The 18,142-nt window shown below is 39.3% G+C and overlaps 1 protein-coding gene across 6 annotated transcripts in view; it reads left to right on the plus strand.

Moving 5' to 3' along the window:
* Positions 1-18,142, plus strand: part of DAAM2 (dishevelled associated activator of morphogenesis 2) — a 202,906-nt gene that overhangs the window by 103,882 nt on the left and 80,882 nt on the right. For all 6 annotated transcript variants that reach the window (XM_031504232.2, XM_031504231.2, XM_077781857.1 and 3 more), the window contains one exon: positions 1,076-1,165. In XM_031504232.2, the coding sequence (XP_031360092.2) occupies positions 1,076-1,165 (90 nt within the window). The remainder of the gene's footprint in view (positions 1-1,075; positions 1,166-18,142) is intronic.

The following is an 18,142-nucleotide window of genomic DNA, read 5'->3' on the forward strand; positions in this document are numbered from 1 at the left end:
TGGACACTTCCTTCTCCAAATATTTCAAATGCATAAGGGGAAAAACTCAAACACCTGCCAAAACTGGTTCGTTGAAACATTACTGGAAGATTTTCTTTATATTCCTGAAACTCTTAATTTAGACATCTTCATCTGTCTCTGCTCATACAGCCTGCTTGCCCTGAAGACCATTCTTTTTTGTTTAATTCTCTTTATTAGCACCTAAAATTGGCAGTTTTGATTGGAGCCCTGTTCTGGTCAGCACTGGATTAACACGGAGGAAGTAGCAATATTGTTTTATAGTTTTAGAGACATGCATTGGAAAAGAGCCTATTGTTATTCACCTTTTACAGAGGAGTAACCAAAGCTGTGGAATTTGGCACTCAGTTCCAGATCACAGTATCATCCTGCATTTTACTATTGTAAGCTTGGCTCAGCTCTAAGAGTGTATGTTCTACTGAGCTCACTTTTCTTAACAGAGACTAAATATGCTGCTCTGATCAACCCCATGTGGCACTGTGGAGTTCTGTCCTTTATGTCTGAAATGCTGGGTGTCTTTGATGGGCACTGTGTGGTTTAGAGAACAAACATCTGGAAAAACATTTCAGCCTGTAGGTTGCTGATGACATGACAACTGTCTCATGGCCTTTGCTTGAAGGATAGAAAGAAAATAGAAAGAAAATTTCACTACAGAAGAAATTTGTTATTGCCAGCCAGGAAAAAAAAAATGTATCAAACTTTCAGCCTTTCTCAAAGTGTCATAAGGAATGTCTGTGTCACATAATCTAATGCTTTGAGTTTTTCAGTTTATCCCTTTCATGTGATCCCTCCCATCCTTCACTGATCATTAGTAATGGAAGTTTGACATGGGATTTGTTCAGGCTGCCTCTCTTCATAGGTTGTGCTGACAGGGAGAACTCAAGGTAGCAAAAAAATAATCATGAAACCAATAATCTTTGGAGTGTTTGGGAGCTACTAAGTCCTCTTGATTGAAGGCTAGTCAAACGTGCCTGATCCAGAAACCTCTCAACCTATTAGAACTTACCAATGCAGCTGGTGACTGGTTTTTTACTTTTTTCTTTTTCTCCATCTCCAGGATGAACTGGATCTCACAGACAAGAACAGAGAGGCTATGTTTGCACTCCCTCCAGAGAAGAAATGGCAGATTTACTGCAGCAAAAAGAAGGTACTACTGTTGTCCTCATTGGAGTAGCTCACCAATAAATTCTGTGTGCATGTTCATAACTGCATCTTGATTTGAGCTACGTGTTTATCTACTGTTTTCTCAAGAACATGAATAAGTTATGGAAGTTTTTATCAGCATGAATATAGCTCAATTTTCTGATAAGTACTGTATGTACTTGTGATTTCTGAAGAGGATCTTAACATCTTAAAATAGTATGCTGTCCCAGTTTGAATACTTTGTGTTTGGGGTTTTTTTTTCCTTGTTTTCTTGTTTGGGGCTTGTGGGGAAGATTGGGTTTGTTTGTTTGTTCTTTGAGCTGAAAGAACAGCTATCATGGAAATGCATTAAAGAATTTTTAAAAACTTTTGTAGGTTGCTTAAAATAGAAAAAAGTATTGAAGTCTTTCAGAATGTCTTCAAATATCTGTAAAGTACACAGCAATAGTGATGTCTTAAAACTTGGTAGTTCAAGGTCTTCCAGAGTTTGTTTCCACAGTGCACTGGAAAGTGAGGAGCACCTACTTGTATCACTTTCCTTGTAACACTTCTCCCTTCAAGGTCGTCAAATTTCTGACAAACCAGTAAAGGGACAATAAATCAGAGACTGATCAATAACACTAATATTTTGTCACTGACAGAATGATGGCCAAGTGAATGGTTAAGTTGTGTCATTGCTGTGAAACTTCTAAACAAGGAATTTCTGCAGTAATGTGGCATTGGGGAAGTTTTGCTGCTCTAGGAATCACAGGGTCAGAAATGAAGATAACCCCAATAATGCATTTATTAGCCATACATGTTATGAGGAAAAAGGTGTGGTGGGTTTGTTGGTTAATTTTATTTCCCAAGTGTGCAAGTCATGCTATGAAAGCATCAGTCTTTAAACATAAGTCTGCATAACAAAAGGTAAAAGGGGAGGTTTAGACTTCAATACTGAACCTGGCAGATTTAAATCTTGCTCATGGTCCTTCTGGGGGCTGTGTTTGCTGCATTTTTGCCTCCAAGTGAGGGCCATAAGCTTTCTTACCATGTAATTAAAGAAAACTAGTCCAATCAGAGTGTTTTGCCTTCAGGGTTTTTTTGTTGGTTGGTTGGGGTTTTTTTAACTTCACACAGGCAAGTTAATAGAAATCAATTAATTACAGTGGCTCTGAGCTAGCAATAGAGCACAGGAACAGTCTAGGCTCCATTGTCTTCAGTGCTATCTCCATTCCTTTTTCCTGCTGGTACACAAAACTTGTGGTGGAGGGAAGGTGTAGGCTGCTGTGATTAATGTCTGCTTTACATTTTTGCTGGCCAGCTCAGCTGGGCTTTTCAGCTCTGGTGGGAGAGGATCTATTGGTAGCTGTCTTAGAGACATCTCGCCTCCTGGACCAATCATCCTTGGCAGGAAGATTTGTGCTTTAATGTATTTAATATGTTGGTTGGATTCACTCATTACATTGGGGATTTTGTTTTTGTTGGAGTTTTTTGTTTATTTTCCCCTGTGTTCTACAGCAGTGGATTTGCTATAGACTTCCAAAGTTAAAGAAGCTGTATACTGGAAAACCTTCATAATGCATTTATAATGCAAGTTCAGTTAGCTGAATTCCAGCTATCCAAAATTATGTGATAACTGGAGTCGGATACCACTGCCAAATATTTATTCATTACATTGTAGATACTTGGAACCTTAACTGTCCAGTGTTATTCATTGTTTCCCTCATAGGCAGTCAGATGATTGGTGAGGACACCTCTCTCTAGCCCACTACCTAATCCACCTATCACCATTGTTTTGCAGTGACAGAGAAGCCTGTTCCAGGCTTCACTTGAAAGCAAACCCCCCCACTTTTCCCTCGAGAATTTTTAGTCTAATTTTAGCCACAATTTCTTAGTTGGCAGAACACTTCCAGCTACCCAGGACAAGCCCCCAGAGGTCTCTGTCTTGCTGATGCTGGGTCCTTGGCAAGCAGGGCCCTATGCTTTGAGGTACAGCAAGTGGAAATACTTCAAACTATAAAGTCAAGAAGTGCAGACTGAGGCAACTGTTCACAATTGTTCATCTCAGGTGCCTTTTCTACTCTAAAAGTAATGGAAAGTCAGAGCTTCCTTATTTGCTCTAAAGGTGGTGAGATTAGTGTGCTGCCTTAAACTAACGTCACTTGCAAAAATGAAGATTAGTTGTTGTTGTAGACACACATTTATCTTGGCAGTCAGATGTTAGATGTAATCTTCTATGGTACTTGATTCCAATGTGGTGGCAGAAAGTCACTATTGTATTAAAAAAACTCATTCCACCTGTTCCTAATGTCAAATCTCTCTGAGGAAATGGAGGAAGGCAGGTAGGTCTGTGCACTGAAAGTTGTATGCCAGGGGCACAACTTGCCAGTAAACAGTCCACAGTAATCAAAGGTGGCTGAAACCTGAACCAAAATTTCATTATTGTGAGTGATACCTACAGAGTAGCATTCACACAGTATTACACAGCCATGCTTGCTTTGCTCACTTTTGGCTATTCTGGGTTCTATTTTGAGACTGTTAGTATTAAAAACAAATCACTGATTATTTGACCAGAAAGAGTAGCTCTAGCTAGCAGCTCTAGTGGATGCTTTGCTCTCATTTGTGTAATAGCTATTTGTAAGGAATAAAGGCTGGCCTGTTGGAAAATGTTAATGTCTTCTCAATCTCAGGTGTTCTCTTCCTTGGCATTAATCAGTAGAGGATGGACAATGAGAAATGCAGTTGGCTTGATTTGCATCAGAGGAATCATTGGTTAGTCACCACTGATGGCACCTGACCCTCTACCCAAATCACCAGTACATGTTTTAGATTGCCTCTTCCTCTGTAGAAGGTGCTTCCACTGATTTTGTTAAGTAAGGCCATATGTGGAAAATACAAATTATAACATCCTCCCTAAGTTCATATATTTTATTCTGGTTTGGTTTAGCATAATCTTCATGTCTCGCCATAATCTGAAATTTAGATTTACATAAAACACCTCTGGAACTCCTCTCTCTGTTTCCTGCAGGAATTAAAACAAGCACTAGGCCAAGATTTCAATGTATTTATTTGCAAATTTCCAATGTCAATGTTTAGAAAACCAGTGTTCTTTAGTGCTGTTTTACCAGGAACTCATACTAACATACATAATCTCATTAAATACCAATCAAATAATTATATGGAAGGAAAAGAAATTGTTAGCTCATTTGTCTCATCTCTAAATGAGCTCATACTGGGATCCCAAAATGTGTAAAAAATGCAGGTATTGCACTGCTTCAGCACACGTTTCTTTGGATGCAGCCTGTGTTTCTAAGAACGAGGCCATAGCTCATTGCCTTCTGAACAACCCTACAAGCTGTTAGACTTATTGCTATTGGAAAGCAAGTCAAGTTGTTTTCTTTTTATGGCCTTTCCTGCCTCCAGAGACTAATTTGTACGACTTTGGCTGAGCAGATTTTAGTAGCGAGTACACACATTTTGCGCAGTTAAACAAGTCAGGATTTTTTCACTTCTGTCTTTGAGGAAAAAAAATTGGTAGCAAATCTTTTTCCACAGTATAGTCAGACTGCACCAGCTGTATCATACAGCTTCTTTCCAATCAAACAAAAAAACACCCCAATATCAATCCTTTAATTCTAATAATATGTTGATATCTCCAAAATATCTCAGTGTTATCTTGTACTCTTGTGATTTTAGTGGTATCCTAAAATAGTTGCTTTGAGTTGATTGTGCTTTACCTACTCAAGTGAGATTATTTAGACTCAAGTAGCAAGGTAATAAGCAGCACACTGAAACTTTCTGGGAGTAGCCATTCATGGCATCTGAGAAAAAGTACATACTTATAATCTGTAAATTTATTCTACTTTTTCTATTCTGGGAAACAGATTCTACACAATAGCAAAATACAATATAAAAATTCAGAGGAAAATTTACCTGATCCATAGTCTGTAACAGCCAATATGTAGAAAATAAAAGAATACCCTTCATGACACCTCTGCAATTTTTTAAAAAAAATCTATTAATTATATTTTTCATCTACATAATAAGTAAAAAAATAATAAACTGGATATGAAAGTAGGAGTCAGGAAACTCCTTGGTTCCAAAAAGCTCTTGACTTAAATTGTTTTATACTTTCAAAGAACTGTCATTGTTATATTTATACATAAATACCATTTCTCTGTACCTGAAGGAAGAAATAGGTAGTTAGGAAACTTTTGGAAACTTTTTGGCCATGTCATTGTCTTAAGCCTTTTCCTTGCACTATTTACACATGCCTTGAATGCATACAGCATGCCTTTGCCCTTTCCCCTCATGCTGAAATATCTGAATATATTTTCAGATCACGCACTGTTCATTCTTTTTCTTTACTGCACTTCTCTGTCTTCTACGGTGTTCTTGTGGTGAAATTTCTGGGTTTGGGTGAGCTCACTGTAAGGAGCAGGAAGGACAGAGTAGAAGGCAGTTTTGTGCATTACACAGTCATTAAGGAGCCCAAGTCCTTTGGACTGAGGTCACAGATCAGTGCTGAACCACTGAGGCTGTGGTCCAAGTGCAGATTGCCCCTGATGCCCTCCTAAAAAGATTTACACCTCTCACAAAGAAGCACCATCACTTTGCATTCAGTTCTCTTTTCCTAACATCAGAGGGGCATCCTCATGGCCTTGAAATACTCTTGAGAATCCTAGCCTTAGTGAGACATCAACTTCTAGGAGTTTTACTGCTGTCTTTTTATACCATTTGCAGCTCATTTTCACAAACTCCCACATTTGGTCCCATGTTGCCTGTCTAGCATTACTAAAGATAATGTCTACATGTTTGGTTTGGGCTTTTTTCTTTCTTTGAGTGTTTCTGTTTGAGCTTTGCACTTGAGGTTTGGATTGTCAGCAAAATGTCACCATAAAAAGTATAGCTTGATATTGTGCAGCTGGATATAGAGTAAAATACTTTGAAATCTGCTGGAGAGATCTAAGCTGTTTTTGCAGCTTTTTATATAATTACCGTAGCCTACCAGGGATGAAGGACAAAATGGATGCAAATATAAATTTGGAGTCCTCCTTGCCTTTAGGGAAAGCTTTCAGAAGTGAGTGAAAATTTCTGCACTTGCTGTTTTTTCTGGGGCTGCTGTGCATCTGTGGTTTTGCAGTGTGAAGCATAGTTTCAGATTGGTTAAGACACAGAGACAGTTACTTCTGTGAAACATTTCTATACTAAATCCTGAGGTCTTTTCTTTGCATTTAAGGCTTCATATGGAGGTTCTAAGAGCAGGAGACTGCATTACACTCGATATAGGAGTTCACTTCTTCAGGTTCCTGCCTTAAAGTAGGAGATAGGTATTGAGATCACAGAATCGCAAAATGGGTAAAGGACCACCAGTGGGATCATCTGTGGCAAGCAGGATCATTCCAGAACACATGGCAAAGATTGCATCTAGATCATTCTTGAATATCTTTGTTGAGAGAAACTCCATAACCTCTCTGGATGACCTATTCCAGTGCTTAGTCACCCACACAGAAAAGAAGTTCTACCTCATATTTAGGTGGAACTTTCTATGCATCAGTTTCTACCCATTGCCTCCTGTCCTATTGCTCAGCACCACAAAAATCCTGGCTCCATCCTCTTGGCATCCTCCCTTCAGACACTGATAGGCATTGATAAGGTGCCCTCTCCATTGTTCCTTCTCCAGGCTGACCAGGCCCAGCTCCCTCAGTCTTTCCTGGTAAGAGAGGTGTTCCAGTCCCTTAATAATTTTTATTCCCTCCATTGTACCCACATGGAGCTCCATGTCTCGTTTGCACTGAGGTGTGTAGACCTGGGCACACAGCTCCAGATGTGGCCTCACCAGGGCATAAGCCACAGGACACACTGCTGGCTCATGGATGGCTTGTTGTCCACCAGGACTCCCAGGTCCTTCTCCACAGAGCTGCTTTCCAGCAGGTCGGTGGCAGCTGTCAGCCATGTGCTGGTCTGTTATTCAGGAGTTATTCTGAGGTGCAGGACTCTGCACCTCCCTTTGTTGAATTTCAGACAGTTCCCCTCTCTCCACCTCTCCAGCCTGTCGAGGTCCTTCTGAAGGGCTGCACAGCCCTCTGGGGTATCAGCCACTTCTCCCAGCTTGGTGTGGTCAGGGAACTTGCTGAGGAGGCATCTGCTTCTCCATCCAAGTCATTGATGAACACGTGAAACAATACTGGGCCCAGTATTGAACCTTTGGGGACCTCACCAGTGGAAAGACTCTAACTAGACCCTGGGCCGCTAGATCCCTCTGGGATCTGCCATTCAGCCAGTTCTGAGCTATTCAGGAGATTATACATTTTCCCTAAAGAAGAGAGAAAATGGATCTTCATCTGGTCTCATTTAGTTATATAGTATGCCAGATGAAGATCACACTATTGTGTTGTCTGAGTGGGGGTTTTTAGTTTTGTATTGTCTGTTTTGAGCTAGAAAAGCCCTTTGGGGTTCATCCTTTCTGTATGAAGACTGCCAAGCATATGGTTGTCCCATAATAAATGAAGTGGGTGGTTTGAAGTTGTATTTTTTTTCGATTCTATCTTCTTGCATTATTTTTTCCTCTTTGAAATACTCTTAGAGTCTGTTATTGATTTGGAATATTAAACTGTTTTGGTAATGGATTTATAGCTTTAAGGAGCATTTAATGTGTCCCTTATAAGTTGCTTTCTTTAGAGTTGCTGTTCCATATGCGGTATCTGGGAGCAGCAGACGTGAGCACACGAGATGGTTTGCTGCAGTATTTGAGAAGCCATTTGTATGGACTCAGTTTGATGAGTCTTGGATGTGACTTCATGAGAGATTTTCTTTCAGCTCTGCAGGAAGTGTTGAAGGGGAGTATGAGTGGATGTGGGGGTGGGTACTTTTACTCTGTTCCCTGGGAAGTCTGGAAAACACAGGGTAACCCTCACAGCACGTGTGATATCTTAACAGCAATAGCAGTTGGTGGGCAGTAGCAGGCTGAAGAAGCTGTGTGGGATTTTTAGTGTAAGCAATCCCACAATTAGCACTATTGATGACTAATCAATGAGGGTCTCTCATGACCACAGGGCAAAGGTCAGCAAAGCCACACTGGATATAAAAAAAATTATACTTTATTTGAAGTCTTTGGTACATCAGAAAATTGTTTCTCTTCCTACCAATGCTTTGGAAGTCTGTGGCTGAAGTTCAACTTCAGTCAACTGAGGTGTGTAATGTAACTCAATATTCAAACCTTGATAATGATCTGAGCAACCTGATCTAACTTTGACATCAGCTCTGAGTAGGTCCCTTCTTCTTAAGGCCCCTTCCATCCTAAATTGATTTGTCATTCTCTATGCTGTTCACAAATCAAACTAGGAAAGCAGCTGCATGGCCCTATAAAGAAAGGAAACATCAGTAATGCTTCATGCCACCTCCTATATACTGTCCTGCATTACTGCTGTGAGGCCAGCTCCTTGAAACAGGCAGCAGCAGATGCTGTTTGGTTCCCTCCCAGTGCCTGGGATCCATGGCTTCTTTTTGTCTGGGAAGACTGCATGACTTCCTTAGCTTAGAAGGCTGCTGGTGAAACAGACTGAAATGTAGAATGTCTCAAATTAATTCCCTGAAAATAGACTTCTTGCTTTCAGTTTGCCTAGGGCTCGCTGGAAATCTCATAATGCTGGGAAGTCACAGTGGGAGAATGTTGCCCTTTGCAAACCACGGCATTCCTTCAGCTTGATGTTTGGAAAATGCCAGCAATTGTGGAGTTAACTTCCTTTTTTCCCACCAGCATCTGTTCCTTTTTCTGTGAGCAGAATGACTTCATGCTCAGATGTTTGGAATGATTTGTTAGCTTGATGCTGACATTGGGTCATTTCAGTATCTTTAGTCTAGGTATGGAAGACAGGCACAAGACTTCAAAAATTACCTTGCTATAAATGCAAGTAGGCTGAAGAAAATCAAATTCAGAAACTCTGGCCTATGACAAGTACAGGACTTAAAAGAAAACAATAGAATGCTGTAAGAGTGTCACTAATGCAGCAAAACCACACATTTCCTGGTTAGTGGTGTACTTGGGCCTTTCCAGTGTGAAAGAGCTGTTTGATGGATGGTACCTGTTAATGTATGTCATTGGCTGAAACACTAGCTCCCAAATTTGGGCAGCACCATTAGTACAATATAAAGTAAAACCTAAAATTACATACATCTCCTTCTACATAATTTAATGTAGAGAATGTGTTCTTACTGGAAAAATAAAACTGGGGATTCATGTTAGACACCGCTTCATTCTATTGTAGTTCCATACAATAAATTTAGAAGTTTTATCTTACAAAATTACCATATAAATTTGTTGATGTTGCCCGATTATTTTTTAAGCAGGTCAGCATACTTGAGAAGAATCATTGCCTGTTTTTTATGGTTTCTCCTGGACCTCCTGTAATTGTTTGTTCATGTTTTTTACTTGTTATTTTTGCTTCTGTAGTAAAGACCTCAAAGTGTGTACTTGAAGAAAGATTATAGTAGGCTTAATAATGTTAGATACTCCTCCTAAATTTTTTCCTTGAAGTCATTCTTGTAACAGTTTAAAGTGTAAGTTTAGAGTCAAGAAGGCAAAATTCATGCACAATTCAGATGATATACCATTATTATGGCTTGGAATTGTGACACCTGGAAGACCACATTTTAGAGAACATACGAGGAGATCAGTTTTTCCAAGTTGTCTGCTTGATTTGGTTTATGTTTTCCACGTTGCAATGACAACAGTTGCAGACTCATTTATTTATCCTAGCATAAGAGGTTACCTTGGGTCAGGATCTTGAAATTATATATTTATTTATGTATAATTGAAAAGTATTTTCTTCCCTGCCCCCCATGGGAACAACATGGTTATTTTTAGCTCCTTCCTCCCTCTCCTCTCCCTCTCCTACAAAAAAAGTTTACTTGCTCCTTAAAAAATACCTTCTTACTTCCTTAGTTCAGACTGCTGAAGACATAAATGTCATAAACTTGCCACAGGATTTGCTATAGATATTCTGAGTATGCAGAATTTGTGTGTCCATCTTGCAGGTATGTAGCTAGTAGTGTGCAGGTATGAGCTAGTAGTGCTCCTGTCAAAGTTAAAACTCAACAGTAATCAAAAATCAGGCGCAAAATAGTCCTGAATTAGAAAATTGTCATCATCATGCCTAATGCTGTGGTTTGCATTTGGTTTGCCTTCTGTGGGAGTTTTGGGAGGACTCAGTGGAAGCAGATTTGACCCTAGCATGAAAAAAAAAGGAAAAAGAAAGAAAAAACATTTATCCAGCTGTTATCCTACTAACATGGAGTAATTCGATGTACATAAGAACAAAAATAATGGCAAGCAGTCCAGTTCTGCTGCATGGGAAGTACATGTAAATGCTGATACCACTGGATTATGTTCTGTCCTTGTCTGTCCTCTTGCACAAGTTCTGATTCTTCACAATCCAAGTATGAGCCCATCCTGCTGATGGCATGTAATAATAATGATAACAACATATACTCTGTACAATGCCATTCTAACCATTCAGATTAGTCTTTGGTGGATATGCAAGAGTAAAGAATGTATAAATAGCAAACATTTTTCTGTGGTATTTGAGAAGGAAATTTGGTAGAGATCACTGAATTTCACTGAGTGTTCATAAGCCTTAAAACAGCTAGTGAATACTGGGCAGGAAGAGTTGCTGAATTCCTATCTTTTGTGTGAGAAGTTTAGAAATGGGCAGAGTAAAGAGTAATTGCGGGATTATAGTGACAGCCATGAAGAGAAAGAAAGGAATTAATTACCTTCTACTTTCTGGAGAGTTGTTTAGTTTTCATCGCAGTCAGATGTGACAGTTTCATCTATGCATCTTAATTGAGGTGAAAGTCACACTGTCTTCAGTCATAATTCAGTCATCATTGAAAGGTACTTGGTACCCCAAACACTTTGCAGATGTACTGAGAGAAATGAAGGCTGGGAGAAACAGTTTTACCTGAGTTTATGGAAAGGGCAGAAATAAAGCAACTGTGTGATACATCAGATACTGGGCTAGCAGCTTAAGAGCTGTGGGCTTCAGACTGTCTTATTCCCTTTGTTCTGTCCAACAACTCCTAACTTTTTTTTTTTTTTTTTCACTAGTGAAAGGTTAAATGATGGAGAAAAATGAAAAATACTTTGGTGCCCTGGCCATCTTACTGTCATCATTCCTTAAAAAGGGCCCAGAGCAAAAGTGAACTAAAGCAATCAGTGTTGCTGGAAAAACAAACGGTGGACATGTTGTGAACAGTGAAGATAAACCTTTCAGAACTTGGTATTAAAAAATTCTCTTGCATGCTTCGAGAAGGAACTTGTCCTAAATGTCTCTGCTGGCTCTAGGTAGGTGTGTCCTTGGTAGTTCTGTGTGTCTCTGAGCAGGGTAAGTGACATTTCATTCCCATGAGCAACATGCAGGGTGTTTGCCATGAATTGTAGGTGACTTCATTTTATTTACAAAAGATTTTAAATCATTACTTGTTGGAGATAAACAGTAGGACAAAAAGATAAACTTGGAGGCTCAGTTACACAGTCTGAGCCTTTCTGTGGCTTTTCACATTGCCTCAAGAGTGCCAGGAGGAGGAGGAGGAAAGGAAGTGAAGAAGAAGACAGCCCAACTAACAACATTCTAATGTGGTAGGAATACATTTTAAAATAGTGCTGTTGGAAAGGAGACAAGGTGAGCTGGTTGGGTAAGGAAAAAGTCCCTTTCTGTATCCATGGAGTGTGACGGTAAGCTGACCGAGGTAATGGAAATGTACACACAGTACCTGTGTAAACACAGGGTAAACAGTAAAAGGGACAATGCAGAGGTTGGTTGTTAACAAAACAATAGAATATGTCCTGCTATTGCTGCTGAGGCTTTATTAGGATAGTGACAAATTGTTGGCCTCACCTGCCACAGATTACACACGGTACTGCAGTGTGGGAATGCAGAGCTTCCCTCTGGCTGCCCTGGGACCCTGGCAGGGGTCGGGAACCCCCCTGGACAGAGCCCCCAGAGACACTGTCTGTGATCTCTGTCCATGGAAAAGAGTTTTCAATGTTACAGCATGAATTACCAGCTCTGAGTGTTTGATATCAGTAATAATTAAGTGTGACACGAGTGCAAAAGTAAAATTTTAAGATTCTAGATTAAGGGTTCAAAGGAGACAAGATGGAAGAAATTGGGTGTGTTTTGTCCTTTTTCTCCTTCTTCATGGTCTCCATGTTTCACTGTAGTGTTGGCATTTTTCTATTAGTTTAAGCTAAGAACACACTGTTCAACACAGATAATATATATTATTATAAATATAGCACACATAGTTTCTGGTATATAATATTTGTAACATCCCACTAAGGGGCAGAGCCCCACATGCTGCCCTGCAAAACAAACCTATGGCAGAGCAGCAGAACATGTCATAGATAAGCAAAAATAAACAACTTTAAAAACCAGCACAAACAAATTATAACTTATTTAGCAACAGAGCAAAAAGACAAAGACTTTTTACAATCTCAGAATCATCAATACCACAGATTCCAAGACTTCAGAATGTGACCTCCAGCTTGCTGCAGGTTTGTGGGACCAGAGCTGTGCTTCAGGAGTGCAGCCTGGGTCCACAGGCACACCTGCTGAGCAGAGCATGTCCATGAGAAACGGTTTGTCTTCTTCTGAAACAATCTCTGGGTAGGATGATCATGACTCAATCATGACTGGTAGGATCCTCCCTAGTGGACATTTTTCTTCACATCCAAAAGGAGTGGATGGGCTGAGGTAAGGTAGCCTCCTGAGTATGTGTTCATTGAAAGTAACAGTACTTCAGTAATACTACTATTACTTCAGATAATAGTACAGAAGGATCATTTTGCAGCTGCATCAGAAGAACTTACTCAACAAGAGAATGACTTCCATGGCAGAGGCTAAACATTAATCTATGGAACAATGTTTAATATTACACTTCAGTATTGCATTTCAATAATTACACTTCAATTTAGCAAAAAAAGCTTTGTCCTGAGGGGAGAAATCACTGAAGAATTCAGTGTAGCCTCAGCTGTACAATTAAGTAGTTCTGTAAATGTAGGGCAAGTTATCTTCCCGGTCACTTCACACACTATACCCTAAAATAATACCTGATGATGATGGAATTCCTGTCCTGCAGCAGGGCTGAATGTGGTTGAAGAAGGACAAGAAGGCTTGTATGATCTATAAGTGATAAGAAGAGGCTGCTGCAGTCAGTGCTGGCAGCAAGTTTACATCTATATGTATTGAGGAGAATGAAAAAACACCAAAATAAGAGAAAAGAGAAGATGGGTTCTTAAAACTGGACATATACTATAAAATCCTACTAAAATATAAAGTTCCTAAAAAGGACTCTGTCCATCAATAATCTATTGTTAGTCTTATGCAAGATATCCTTATTGTAAACTTAATCTTGGTTTAAACACTACAGTTCTACATTAAAATCAGTGGTTGAGAATTTTGAGGTTTCAAACACTAATATTTATCTTCAGCTCAAAGCAATGCACTGACCACCTTTCTGCCTGCCAGTTATGCCACTCTAGTGAGAATTGCTACTCTATTTTCTGTGAGAAACTCTCCCTGTGTGTATGTGCAATGGATGTCCTGTGTTTTCTGGAGGACAAGAAATGACAGTGCAGCCTTCATCACCCTTAGACTGATATCAATATCAATAATTTATTTGAAGTGGCTTTGAGTTTTTGAGAAGGCTGGAAATGATACGTCATGTGTCATATAAAAGGTACAACTTCTGGAGATTCTGTATCTTTGAGTGCTCAGGAAGCAAAAAAAAAAAAGAGAGATGCCATCATTAGTTCCAAAAAAATACATATTTAACTTGACTGGAAAGTTTTCAGCCCTGGTAGAGCCAACTGTCTTTCAAAAATGACTGATAATCCATTTTAATTTCTAAAGGCTGGTGAATTTCTGCAGCACTAAATCTTCTCTCAATATTAGGAAATTATTTCTAGACAGGAATCCTCATTGTTCATAAGTGTATCCCTTTTCACTTTTATACTTTATTTTTTGACAGCGAGTTCCACATTTAGACAGTATTAAGTATTTTGTAATATAAATAATCAGAAGCCTTTGATTCTTCCTTTGAAAGAATTGTTAGTAAGGAACATCAGAAGTCATAATTAGGTTTGTCAAATTACAGACAATGGGGCATGGCTCAGGCTAAATGAAGCAAAAAAAGAAAAAAAACCGACCCTGTGATCTATTAAGGAAAATACCCCTGTCATAATGCAGTGAACTGTAGGTATGTATGGGTATACCTGACCTTTGTGAGAGGCAATCAGAAGTCCTCAGTTGCATGCTCCAACTGGTCATTAATGAATATTCTCTTTTAATAAGTTACACAGTAGACTGCTTTTGTGGCAGAAGGATTATTATCTGCACATCAGTAGCTTAATTCCAGGGAGACAAGTAATGTTTGCTTTTCTCAATCTGGGTAAATGGTGCTTAGAAGGATTGGATATAGCTTCCTTTCCAAAACTCTGAGACTATTTGTATAAATGTTAGTCATAAAGTTTGAGAAACGAAGCAGTGACCACATCTGTCTAGTGAATGGCTCAGTCCTATGATCTGTGCTGTTTCAAAATTAGCATCTCTTGGGACATGGTTGGCTTTTTGGAGGCATGAACTGTCTGAAAAGCTTAGATGCATTTTAGCTCCACTTCTGAAATAGCATTTTGTCCCACAGCAGATCAAACACATTTTGTGTCTTTTAATGAAAGCACTTTTTATTTGTGATATTTTGGCTGCTCTGAACTGTGACATAGCAAATAGGTTGGACAATGTGTTAATAAACAAGTAAATGTTTCTTTGAAAGCTGAACTTCTTAAAGTGAAGGAAAGTCACGTCAGACATGAAAAAAGGGAGAAGGGTGATTTGAATGAGAGTGCAGTACAACTTATGTGGACTGATTCTTGGCTATACTTCAGATTTCCTGTGTAACTGGGTACTGTGTAATGGTCTGCATCCCATTTTTCTTGTTTCTGTTAATCTCACTGATAGAGACACTGAAAAACCCAATACATTAATTTATTGAGGGACCTTTGTCAGTGTGCAGTGCAAAGTGATGCAAGACTGATTCAGTGTTGTGGTGAGCTGAGTCTTTACGTCTCTGAAAGGAAGAGAGCTGCACTTATGGGAAGTGAAGAAGCAGTAATAGGCATCTTCCACCCTTCAAACAAAAACCCACCTTGTTTTTAGTGGCCAGAATCTTCATGTGCAAAGCAAGGGTCGCACCCTTCACTTTGAAACAGAACATGGACACGAGTCTGAATCCCACACATCTCAGATGAACATTTTAGCAGCTAAGCTGTTACTGTAAAGAGTGTGAGAGAGCTTCAACAAGAAACTGAAAATCTTTATGCAACAAAGCTTTCATCTTAATTTATGTAAATCATATTAAAATTTCAGTCAACTGTCACTAAAAAAAATCCAAACACCCCCTAAAAAATGCCCAGTTATTTGTAGTCAGAGTTCCAATTCCCATTGCTTTTCAATGGGAAATTTGAAAAAAAGTATCTACAGGGCTATGATAAATAATACATTTCAGTTTTTGCTAATTTTTCTATGTTTCTTGTAATGATTTGAACACCATGATTTATATTTTCTGAGTTGTATGTGATGGTGCTGACCTTTCAGACCAGGTAAAAGAACTCATCTTTCAGCTCTGTGGTGTACTTGAAAGATGTGTGAAGGCTGTTGAGAGGAGGAACCACACTAACCTCAATGTGGCTTTTGCAAGGAAATGCACTTCTTTGTGACCCCAGTATCAGCTTGAGCGTGCAGTGTCTGGACATGATGCAGTGAACAAGCTTGGACAGGAATTTATATCACAGTAGCTACGTTTTATATTCTTCATCTCTGTTTGCACATTGCTTTTATTGATGCAGAGAGGAGCTCAGTGAACAGTGCCATGGCTTCCTGGCCAGGAAAGGCTTTATACCCACATTTTCTAGCACCAGATGTGTGGCTTATTCCCATCCTGTTCTAAGCCTTGCAAAAGAGTAAGGTCAGCTGTCTGCCCTACTGAAGAGACAGGATTGAGAAGGAAGTCATGTTGCTAATGAATAGATGGCACCCCAAGAGTACCCATGCTTGTCCTGTGACATCCTGTAACAGAGGATGCATTTCTTGATGCATCTGTTCAAGGAGGAAGTTTTATGTTGTAGTTTGCCTGTTAGAAGGATTTAATGAGTCCTCTGCATTTATTGCAAGGGTGTGTGTGTGTGTGTGCAGGTAGTGGCAAGGTCCACATGATGGTTGGGCACCCAGGGATGGCAAGCACCTGCTAATCCTGGGGAGTTAATATTTTTTAACATTGCATAAAAATAACCTGGTATAAATGATGGTAGAAATAAAGGAGTACTGGGTTGAGTGTCAGAGTGTGCCAGTGTGTTTGTCACTCTGACAATGAGTTTCAATTATCGTGTCAGAATATATACCTCTCTGGCTCCTTCTGTAGGAAAGAAGCCTTCTAAAGCTGCTGGTTTTGTGGATGTATTTAGTAATGCTTTGACATGCTCAGACTTTCAGGACATGCTCTGGAGAGCTGCTCAGTATTTTTGGAGCTAGATTGGTGCAGAGTGAAATAGCAACGTGTCATCACTGGAAACTGAAACCCAGTGCTTGCCCTAAAATTCGATGCAGGCAGTTTTGCAACAAAGGCAAACAAAGTGGTCTGTAATGCTTGCCTGAGTGTGTTGTGGCAGTCTTTGTGTTGCAAATGCTTGTCCCACTGACATGGCAGTAGCAGTCTCTGGCCTCTAGAGAACAGCTTGCCCTATGGATCAGGTCTCCCAGGATTTGCAGAAAAGGCTTTCAGGATCAGCTGAGCTGTACACACTTTGCTTTATTTTCTTTCAGTTTTGATTGGTTCAGATGGTCCAAATATTTGCAGAACTCCATTAAGTCCTAGTTGGGATGAAGTCATAAGTTCCACTTTCCACCAAGTCATGGAGCCTGTCCAAATTAGTGTCAAAGACTATATAATACCTTGGCTATATTGCAGGCTTGTATAGTATCAAGATCCTGTTTTCACAGCAGTTACATAGTTGTTACTTTAGTGAAGAATGATATGGCCCTTATAAAGTGCACAAGCTGACGCCTGTTTTTTAATGTAATATTTACACTATTCAAGGAGCTAAAAGAAGGCTTTGCTTTAATAGATTCCTTCAGCTAATGTTTTTCCTTATACAGATGGGTTATTGTTTCCAGCTTTTGATACCTACACAGCTTTATATATTAAAGCTCTTTTTTTTTTTCTGTTGGTTGGTTTTATTGCCTTTCTCAGTGCTCCTGGAGCAAGGGAAAGGTTTTGTCATCATCTTCAAGTTGCTTTGCAGTTTTCTTTGAATATATTTTAAAACAAAACAAAAAAACCAAAACAAAAAAGAAACCCATCATCCTCTTTTTGCACCCCACACCACAGATTTAATTGCTTTTTATTTTCAACTCATCTTCGCTTTCTCAAGAGAAAGCCTGGTGCAGCAATCTTTTAACATGGACAGAACTCACATAATTTAGGCAGTTAAATGTTTGTTTGTTTGTTTTTTTCCCCAATTACTCTGATGTTACAGGTGTGAACATGACTCTGTTAAAAATATCACTCAGGAGATTGCTGTAAATAAGTGACTTCATGGGGCTGGAAAAAATCTACATGCTCAAGTATAAATAGCTTTTTGGGACTTCATATTGAAATAGAATCCCAGGTTTTAGCTACATTATCATTTATTCTAGCAAAGTAACCTCACACTGACAACCATAAAGTTCTGGTGTGAGCAGGGAGTGTGCAAGACCACTGAGATTGAATGGACTTTTTTTGATTAATATGCTTCCAGACCAAAACAACTTCAGAAAGTGAGGATTGCTTGCTGGGGTACCTGTTGAAATTTTTTTAACCTCAGCAATGTACATCTTCTGTCTGGACTTTAATTCAGGATAAAATCTTACACACTGTGTTCCACTGAAACAATTTTTTTCCCAGTTTT

This window comes from Lonchura striata, chromosome 3 (genome assembly GCF_046129695.1).
Source record: "Lonchura striata isolate bLonStr1 chromosome 3, bLonStr1.mat, whole genome shotgun sequence".
Lineage (NCBI taxonomy): Eukaryota > Metazoa > Chordata > Aves > Passeriformes > Estrildidae > Lonchura > Lonchura striata.